Source organism: Morone saxatilis, unplaced genomic scaffold, assembly GCF_004916995.1.
Source record: "Morone saxatilis isolate NCDOM2014 unplaced genomic scaffold, NCSU_SB_2.0 Contig2, whole genome shotgun sequence".
Lineage (NCBI taxonomy): Eukaryota > Metazoa > Chordata > Actinopteri > Moronidae > Morone > Morone saxatilis.
The window spans coordinates 8,266,432-8,277,286 of NW_023339762.1; the positions used below are offsets into that span (position 1 = coordinate 8,266,432).

The 10,855-nt window shown below is 41.7% G+C and overlaps 1 protein-coding gene across 2 annotated transcripts in view; it reads right to left on the reverse strand.

Moving 5' to 3' along the window:
* Positions 1-10,855, reverse strand: part of pik3c2a (phosphatidylinositol-4-phosphate 3-kinase, catalytic subunit type 2 alpha) — a 48,072-nt gene that overhangs the window by 21,369 nt on the left and 15,848 nt on the right. For both annotated transcript variants that reach the window (XM_035664602.1, XM_035664603.1), the window contains exons 3-5: positions 7,267-7,364; positions 5,489-5,649; positions 1,205-1,325 (exon numbers count right to left, since the gene is read on the reverse strand). In XM_035664602.1, coding sequence (XP_035520495.1) covers positions 1,205-1,325; positions 5,489-5,649; positions 7,267-7,364 — 380 coding nt within the window. The remainder of the gene's footprint in view (positions 1-1,204; positions 1,326-5,488; positions 5,650-7,266; positions 7,365-10,855) is intronic.

The window sequence follows — 10,855 nt, forward strand, 5'->3', positions numbered from 1 at the left end:
AGGGGATGACATGCAGCAAAGGGCCGGGGGTCGGATTCAAACCCTGGGGCGCTGCAGCAAGGACTCAGCCTCGGTACATGGGTCGCCAGCTCTACCGATTGAGCTAACCAGGCACCCTGGCAAGTGATTATTTGAAAAATAAGGCACACCCACCACCCAATCAGAACCAAAAGTTTTCTGTACAGTGTAATGCAGCCATAGCATCCATAACCTTTCCAAAATTAGCTTTTAGGCTAACCTACCAAGACCTGATATGTCAAAAACAGCCACAATAATAAAAATATTTTTTTTGTGTCCCTCTATGGAGTTATACTGTATTGTATGGATTGCTCAAGTTTAGATGTGTTATGTAGAGTCAAGGAGTGGCTTTTAACACTGATGTAAGGACCCAAAAATTATAAAGCCTATTTAGAAGGTGTTGACTTGTTGCTACTTGTTTTAACAAGTAATCACTGGTGTGGCTGGGGACTGTCACTAAATAATCTGTAAAAACAAATATTACCAACATTTGGGATTGAGCAGATGGTACATAGCTTCAGGCCCCATCCTGAGAGCGCTGCCTTTACTATGATTACAGGTGAAGTAATTAAATAATCAAATCAAAGCATCTTTAATAATCATGATTTGTAGGTCTTTATACAATAGCTCTCAGCATATATGTAGGGTTTTTTTTCCCGTGCATTTTCGGTATAGCTAGTGCAAGGTTGTAAGTATTAGTTCCAATATATGATTGCACAGTATAGATAACATTCATCTGTTCAGCAGTTATAATCACAACAGGTTACTTATGCAACTTTGAAAATTTGGGTTTACTGGGCCTTTAAGTGCTGTTGTGGGAGTAACAATTCCCATGCATCTCAGATTAGAGGGAGGAGGGCACGGGGCGAGATATAGTAAGACCCACCATTCCCCTTTGTATTTTGTAAGATTTTGAGAGGATGCCAAGAGTGATAGAGAGAAATGTAGAGGGAGGGCAGACAGTAAAAGAAAGGGGGAGAGACAAATGGAAATAGAGAGGGCATAAGAAAACAAATGAAACCTAGTCAAATCCTATGCATACTTAACTAAATGTACAGGTTGAGCCTGGGAAAATGTGTTTCTTCCAATTCATAAAATGTTAACATTATGATAAAATGATGATAAGATATGTGTTTTTTCCCCCTCCAACAGCAGCTATACAACTTTTCTGTCTGTGTGTACTCACTTCTGCAGCACCTCCTCCCGGCCACAGACTTTGAGCAGGTAGCTGGAGAAGTCGACCTGGTCCAGGTCGTCATGGACCCAGCAGAGAGTCTGACTTATCAACAACTCCACTGGAGAACTCACTGAAGGAGGGATAGTGAGAGAGATGGGAGGGTGGAAGGGGGCAGAGAGAGATCAGGGATATTGATGGAAAGAAAGGGAACCACGAGACCAATGTGAGGGAGGGGCAGTGAAACAGAAAAAGACAGAAAGAAGAGAGGGATCGGTGAAGGGAATGATGGAAGCAAAACATGGAAAAGCTGTAATGAGAATGTGGGAAACTGCTTTTAAAACAACAAGGTTATACACCTCAGTTACAGGACACTAACAAGTTGGAAGGCTACAGGATACAAGGTGTATTAACAAGAAATGTCTGTGCATGGTTCAAGTAAAGGTAATTATGAATCTGGAGGACCCCAATCACCATATCCCACACATGTACACATTTTATTAGAGGGATCAGATGTCATTTCATGCTACAGCTTACCCATTTAGGACAGTCTTATTCAAAATGACAATGTAGAGTGTTTGCCTGTTAATGGGCAGATATTTGCTGCTGTAGGACCTGAACTATAGACCTTATAGTTATCAGAATTTCTCTCCAACCACAAACCATCGTGCCATGTTTTGAATGGCTCGCGTTTCACTGCAAATCAAACCTGTTCTTGAATCAAAGGAATTGCAGTGGTGTGTTGTGGTACAATATTAAGTGAGGGGGATTTGGGGTCAGCTCTAGGTGTTTGTGTATGCTCCGATATCTGATGTGTCCGGCCAAGGGAAGACTGGGTGGAGAGCGTAACCTGATACACAGCAGATTATTCCACTGTTTAGCTACTTCTACAGAGGTTTTAGCACACTCTTAACCTTGCCTATACACAAACACAGGCAAGCAGATACAAAGACAGATACAGACACTTCATACAGAGAACCATCTCAGCTCTGGACTGAGCACACACACTCAGCTTACTTAATAGTTCACATAGACACACAGGGAGGGAGACCACCCCTGGATTGGGGAATAACAGACCTCCGCCCTTCAGAGGAATGGTGCGTCTTTTCTTACTTCTTGACCAGTAGCTTTAGCTTCGCGGTCCCGTATGATTGTGTGGCTGTGGTGGTGGTCGCCTAGGTTATACATGTATTTTGTAACAAAGCAATTAGGCAGGCCACGCCTAATTTTTGAAGGCGCTCTGAGGTGGTAAGGGAATTCCCAGCAGGGCATTTTTGAAGGCACCAGTTAAGAGACGAGAACATTCCTCTGTTGCTTGCCGGTAACCATTTCACACATGGTTGGGGAATGGTGTACAAAAATATGGATGGTCAGCTTGACAAAAACACACAAGTCTAAGGGCTAGGAAGTAAGGTGGGATGTTAAATAAAACTACCACAATCGTTCTCAATAACTAGTGTAATAAGTAACTTATGATGCAAGTTTTATGTCCTATCAGTGTCTCCACAATGGGAGGGCTGGCGAGAGGGCGGAATAAAGCCAGAAGTCACTCAGCGCTTGTTAAATTCACAGGACCGTCATATTTCAGACGTAAAGGAGCAATGATCTAATCCCTACATGACTCAGAGCAAACAGAGATTTCTGCTTCTGTAACCGGTCCAACTGTCAAACACAGATTAAAAGACAAAAGGAGACACAGAGGCAAATGAAAAACAAAAGCAAAGTAAAAGTACAATGTTACAGTATAGCAGTGTAACAGAAAATGGAAGTTCAGCGGTCTCTCAACTAGAGTGGAAATCTCTTGCATGTCGCGCTACATGAACGCAGACAAATCAGCATGTTGTCCTTGACAAACAACTTAGGAACATCTTGAGACATAATGTAACAAGATGCATCAATCAGTGAAGTCTCTCTCCAACACCTCTCCGCCACAGACCGTAGACTGAGCCCAGCTCCCTCCATTTTTTCCTCTGTCATTCTTACTCCAACCATTTTATCTATTTTACAATACATGAAATGTTCAAATCTGTCTAATTTTCATTTCACTCTGCACCTTTTCCACTTTCTTACTTCATAAATCTTATGCTTTAATTTCACTCTGTCTTTAAGAAGTCATGTTTCCCCCATTTCTCAGATTTTTTTCTCTGACTCTCTCCCTTTGTATTTCTTTCATCTCCTACTCTCCCTTCCTCCTCCTCTCTGTGTTACTTCTCTCTTTTGTATTTCTTTCTATACATTGCTTTTGCCCTCTCTCACTCATTCCATCTCCACTCTTCAGCCACAGTATGTTAGGAATCCCCAGAAGCCTAGTAGTTCACAGCCAAGCCCTGGAAGAATCAATTGCCTTTCTTTCTGCCTGCTCTCCAGAAAAAGAATAAAGGCAAACACGCGACAGAATGACACTAGCAACACGAAAAGACGTATTTCAGAACATCATAATTTCCTTTTGAGTAAAAAGAAAATGTTTGCTTTCCAAAGCAGATAAAAGTCAGAAAGACAAAGAAAAGAAAAGAGTTCAGGAGAAGAAAATTAGAGGAGAGAGGGAGAATGCAAAGTGTGAAAGAGAAAAAAGTGAGAAAGAAAAGACAGCAAAGATCCGAGCAGAGGAAGGCAAGAGAGAAAAACCAACAAGTACAGAGAGAAGGGGTGATACATTTCTCCTGTCTCATGTTCTGAGGTGATGACAGGATCAGGAGGACAACAGAAAAATACAGAAGGAGAGAAAGAGTTGTGAGAAAATACTGCATAGAGACCAGGGTGGAGGAAAATATTGTCATGCGAGAGAAAGGAGGGGAGACAAAAAGAAGAACAGAAGAAAGGAAGAGTGAGTCAGTAAAAGCAAAATGGAAACAGAAAAGCAACAGAAAGAGGGCAGAACACCAAGCGAGAGGGAGACAGAAAGAAATGAAGAATGAGAAAAAGGAGGAGAATGCAAAAATACCCTTCCTGTCCTTTATCTCTCTCTATCCTTCTATCCGAGCTTTGAGCAGAACTGAGGCCTATTGTTCCAGAGAGCAGATTCCGCAGCGTCCAACCGGAGGAATCCAAACACCACTATGTGGGTCAACATGCTGCTGAAAACATAGGATGTCAACCAGGAAACAACGAACTAGACATCATACTAGCAAAGTAGGAAGCGTATCTAGGAAGTGACATTGGCAGTGGGATTAAAGGAGGTGAACTCCGCAGAAGCAGGAAGACGAGGTAAACCAGGAGTCAGAGCAGGAAGCTAGGAAAGTACATTTAGGATTTACAACGAGGAAAGTAGTAAATATACTTCCTATAGGTTGTTGCTGTTGAACTGGGATCTACAGAGCGGTGTCTGGGTCAGTAGGACAGTCTAGTTACATACAATGTATACACTAGAGAGAGTGCGGAGGACTTGCCAATCTGTAAATATATGGGTTGGCTGTCGTGCAAGAAACAATTTTCAGCGGGGTTGTCAGATATACAGACAATAAAACATACAGCAGACGGTCTAGCAGACACACTAAAATAGACTTACATCAACACACACACACACACACACACACACAGTGGCCTACTGCAGATCCTCAAGGACCTGCACAGACAATGGTTAACTTGGTCACACAGCTGGGATAATATGTCTAACAAAAAGTCCCACTGGATTGGCCGTGTGCTTGGCTTCAAATCCCAAAAGACATGTCAATCACAGTGGTTGTAGTTCTGTGTGTGTATTACAAGGGGTTAGCCAATAACAGCTCCCAAAACACCCATGGAAGGAAACCAAAAAGCTTAGCGGGTCCTTGAAAAAAACAAAACAAAACTAAAAAGACTCCAGTCCCTTTTGCCCAACATGGCTACTGCATGGCAAGGGGACAAACCTTTATTTGTGCGGAAAAGGAACGAAGTGTACTTCCCACGACAGAAAAAATGAAAAGAAAAATGAGGTGGGGAGGGGGTAAGGAGTTTGGCGGCTGTGAATGTCGTTTCCTCCTTCAGAGCTCTCATATCTGCAATCTGAGCTACTCACTCTTAAAGGCAAAGTGGGTACAAGGTTTAGCTGTTGGCTGACTTAAAGGCCATGGTGTATAGAGGGTTTTATACACTTCGTAACACTGTTTCCATTGTAGTTGTTTAATATCTCTGAAATACAGAAGATGAAGGCTGCTAAAATCATTTTCATGATCAACGGCCTAATTCAAATGAAATATCCAGACAGGTTTCGTGCTCGGTATGATCTAGTAAAAAAATCTTCCATTTGCTCTTTTTTTAATTTTATTTTAAGAACTGGTTAAAGATGGTTCATGGTATTGTTAGACACTGGATGCTTACCGTCACAGGTGAAGGTTACAGGCTGCTGAGATTCTGAGATTTCAATAGAAACCTTGACAGAGGAGCTATTGTCACCTCCACTGTCTCTCTGGGTAATGACAGGGCTTAGGACATAGCCAGGGTTGGTGGACATGTCGCCATGAGGGAATTTGGAGCGCAGGCTGGTAGGGAAAAAACAAAAAAACAAAAACAGAGAAGAGTCAATACATTGTTTTCGTATTTTGGTCTACTTGGCCAGTGAAAAGACAACAAGGGGCAGTCAGAGCCAACCTGGCATATGGATCAGATTGTTTGGATAGAACAGAATCTACTTTGTCACATATACAGTCAAACACAGTACAATGTACACAGAAAAAATTCCTCCGCATTTAACCCATCCCAAGTTCCAGGAGCTGTGGGCAGTCACTGTACAGATCTGAGCCAGAGCCTTGATCAAGGGCACTGACTGGAGAATTACCCTAACATACATGTTTTGATGGTGGGGAAAACTGGAGCACCCCGAGGAAACCCACACAGACACAGGGAGAACATGCAAACTCCACACAGAATGAGACTATTGGAAGCATTGTAGGCAGTATAGTATAACAGGAGAACTGGATGGAGGGGAGAAAAAGCAAATCTGAATAAAAAGGTAGTTTTATGCACAATGATAAGGTTATATAAAATACTTTAAATTCAACATTCTAACTATGTTCTCCCAAGTCGAAACATCCTCCGTGCACAATAAGTCATCACTCTGTCTGTAATTTCGACTCTGTGATACTGCTGACTTGGATAGTTGGGAGGGTTAAAGGGTACCTTTTTTTTCTCATTTACACTCTTATAAGAGGTTAAGTTCCTTTTAATTAACTGTGCAGAGTGAGTGTTGACCAACATGCAGGCAGTGAAGTTGCTGGGCAGACAGGAGGCGTCGACTGTTATCGTAATGAAAGTTGATTCCCTGAGCACAGCTTCATCATCACTCCACCCAAACTAACTACCGGAGTGAGACATCTCGTTCAGGCTCAGAAAACAGAGCTGCAGAACATGCACTTATGTGTAGATATAAGTATGCATTTATGCTCATTCACAAACAAGAAAGAAAGTGATATTTTTGGCCTTGCTAGAGGCCTCGCCCCTAGCCTCGATGGCAATGTTGGCTCAAACTACGAGATGGATTGCTATGAAATCTTGTACATACATTCACGAGGATGAATCCTAATGAACTTCGTGATCCCCTGACTTTACCACTCATGATTTTTTGTAATATTTAGATACTTTTTTTTAATCCTTTTTGTTATATAAAATCTGGAGTCATACACACAAACAACAAAATCAATCAAAACAACATTAAGTCTGTGTAATGTAATGCAATGCAGAAGTAATGATGTCTAGATAGATAAAGAAAAGTACTTTTTGGCGTGGCTCCCTTATGATTGACAAGTCATTCTCAGTATGTCCATCCAGGGCAGTGCTGATCAAATATGAATCAAGATTCTGGTACTGTGTTGCCTATTTTTCACCTAAAATCGTTTCGGAAACATATTTCGGTGAACTGTTTAGCTGTGTGACCAAGCGATCCCCCATTGTTTCCGGCTACAGACGGCTCAATAAACAATGGGTGACATCACGGTAAGTTTACACTTGACACAAACTGTGGTTGCAAGCCAGTTCCATAAGGTGCTTCTATAAAATGTTATTATTAAATATCAAAAGGTTACAAAGCACTCAAACAAGCAACAAAGTTCAATAATAGTCAAAGGAAGGCTTTATTTGCACGCCCACAGGAAGGATCTTACTTTGCCACGTCTTCACAGAAGGAGACAACCTCCAGGTTTTGAGCATCCTGTTCTTCCAAGGCGGCATTCTTCACCAAACCTTTTCCTTTTCCCTTGTCCTACAGAAGCAAAAGAGTCAGACACACAAACATACACAGAGTCAGGGAACTAGAAAAATACATCAGTAACACGGTAAAATACTTTAATCAGAAACAGGCCAGACGGAGACAGGCAGCATAGCACACATGAACTTAAATCAGTTTAACAGGACTGACGGTGGATAATGAAGATGAAAGTATTTATGGTGATTTGTGTTTGAGGTCTGTTGAAGAGGCAGTTTCATTAAAAAAACTATTCAGAGCTATGAATCCTACAGCGTGAATAAACATGTCAGCAAGGGCAAAGGCTTGACGCAGAGAAAAAAAACTCATCCACACCTCCATCCATCTCTTTTATACCTTTGTCTCTTAAATTTGTTTAACATTTAATTAAGGTTTAGTTTTTATTGCGTCGACCAGCAGATCTATAGCTGGCTCTGTCAGTTGGTCGGTCGCTTTGGCAGCCACAGTTTTCACCCTGGGAGGCCGAAATTTGGCATGGAGGTCAAGTGTGTATGTGTGCGTGTATGTGTGTGTGTTTGTGTTCATGCAAATTGGCTAAAAGGGGGTGTGGCTGTGGAAGTGGCCTATTGCAAAAAGTTACATAAATTCCAAATGGATTCATAGATTTTGTGGAAAGGCTGGTCATGAGCCAGCCAGCTAATCAACTGTTTAAGCCAACTGAAAAAAAGGGAGAGCGACAAAGTGGTCTATAGCAAAAAGGCGCATAACGTTTAAATGGATTCACGTAACATGATCAAACTTCGTAGAAGGACAAACACACAGACAGAAACACATACACACAGCATTTTGCCCCAGAGTCCCCTTTCATAACTCATGAAGTTGTTGTCGTAGACACTTATTCTTGGGAATCCAAGATGATGAAAGTGACAGAGAAAGATATGATAAACATAATGACAAATGATCCTGTGAGAAAGTATCAGTTTGACTGTAGCAAATTAACACGCTTCAAGACAATTATGCTGAGATATGTCCACCCTTTAGCAACCACAATTTTTTTTTTTTTAAATTTATGAGACTGAAATTTGTCATGAGGTCAAGTGTTTATGATGTGTGTGTGAATGCATAAATGTGTGGATGGATCATGTACGTGACTGCAGATGTAGTGAATTTGCGCTTTTTAATGGTTATGTATCACCACTCTGTATCCTATTCTACCAGATACTACTTTCATTTATTACCTTTACAGCACTTGGGTCAAAGGGTTTCTTGTAGATTTCTATTAGCCATCAGTCTAGAACGTCTCCATGGAGGTAAAAGTTGAAATACACTGTACAGTGAGTGAGTCCGCTTCAGCTTTACCTCTCAAGAGTTCATCATAAATACTACTTAGCTGCTTTTGGGGCTTCCCTTAAATTACGGAGGCCATGTTCCCCATTTTCTGCAGCTTATTGCTCCTGTCAGTGTTCAGATCATGTTGAAAGATAGGATGCTTCCCGCTAGGCTCTTATACAGTTTCCAGAATCATTTGGCTCACTCAAAAAATGTTGAGCTTGCATGTCAAGTGAAAAGCTTTGCTGTGATCAGACTTTTGCAAGCCTCGCCTACAGACTGATTTATAAGCACCTGCTATATCGCCACTTATCCAGGGTGCGCATCAGATGGCTCGGGTCGGCTTGTAGTACTGCGGGGAGGTGATTGAACAAGTTTCAAGAGATAAAATCGGCCCCCAGGACGAAAACGGGCTGGTCAGCTGAACAGGAGAGCACGCTATTGTAGCTCTCTGCAATCCTGGTTACCGGCCCTTCAAAGTCTGGCCCAGGTACATAGATTAATATGACAGCGATCTGACCAAATTCTCTTGGCAAATAGAAAGGTCGAAATGAGACCACCAGTATTTCATAATCAAGGGTGCAGACTTTCTCCTGAATGCTGTAGCCCATCTATTGTCAACAAAGATGCACATACCACCACTGATAGACTTCTGTGATTCTGAACTGTGCCTCTCAGCCTTGATCAGTGTATAACCGGGGAGGTTTGAATCCGACATTCCCTCTTTTTTAACCAGAGGCTGATGTGTCTAAAATCACTGCCAAACAAGACTTTCACCATCACTTCATTCATTTCGTTGCTCAAAGAACGAACATTAAGAAGATTTATTACCAAGATTTATTACCAAGAGTCGTTTGCAGCCACTCTCTTGAACCTCTTTTCTTTTTTTCACAATTGTTGTCCAGTATGTCCAAAAAATGAAAGTCTCCTGTCTTTGCTGGAGGCCTAAGCAACAGCAGGTATTCCCGTATAGGTGAGGAGGCTGTGATTTTTTTCCGTAGAAACCACATCCTTCTGTAATCAGGGAGTCAAAAAGGCACACGGCCAGCTACAGTCTCATACTCATCATTTTCCAGCACAAATATACATGTCTTTTCACTTAAAAACCACAAAAAACACAAACAAAGGCAGACCTGCAGACAGGTTAGACACGGGGTCAGCATCAGCGCCAAGCCCTCCTCTTGCAAATACAGCTGTTTCTGGTTAAAAAGAAAAGTGTGTATCTCTGTAGGGATCTCTTCCATTATGTTGTCAGATACTTGAAACAACAATATGAACTTGTCAGTGGCAAAAAAAACAAGCACTTTTACTTTGAGGTGCCTTTTTCCCCAAGGATTATCTCTATCTTACATTGTGGCCATTGCAGCCCTCTTCACGGATATTTTCACATCTGTAAATTAGGAGTTGAATTAAGGGTTGATTTCTACCAAACCAGCGCCAGTGACTGTTGGAAAAGACTGTCAAGACTAGACTAGAATTTCATATTTAAACATAAAGAAAGAAAGAATAAAGAAAATCCATTTCTTTCTCATTAACATTTTAAGAACTCACATTAAAGAGTTGTACATTTCTCTCTCTCTCTCTCTCCCTCTCTCCTCCTCGTCCACACACACACACACACACCGAGATAGCTCCCTTTCCTGGAGGCTGGCCTGTTGCCGGGAACTTGCAGTAACACTCAGCCTTTTACTGCTGCCTTACTGCCAGTGGCTAAGGAATGCACTTCCTGTGGCACAGGAAATGAGAAGTGAAAGGGCCCTGCCCCTTCCTGCAACCAGGCTTTGTCTGCATAAGTGCTCTGTCATGGCTTTGAAATCCGTGATTCTGACATCACTCCCAACAAGGGAGAGAGAGACAGGAGACAGGGCAGGAGAAGAAGGGAAGAATAGGGAGAGAGTAAAGGAAATGTTTGGAATGTTATAATAATAGCTTCTTCCTCCCCCCAGAGACTTCTGGGAGTTATTTGATGAGCCCAGGGGACAACTACAATAACTTCCTAAGGGTTGTTTTGCCACAACTCGTTAGGTGTCAGGTCAACTTAATTTTTATGGTTCCTTTCAACCAAAACAAAAAGAAACCCTTGCCTAAGAAAAGCAACATTTTATAAAATGTCACTAACATAAATGTCAAAAATATATTGTCAGGTCTTACACATTCTCACTGGTGATCATCCAGTACTATATGTCAAACTTTTTCTGTTTGTTGTCTGGTTGCAGTCT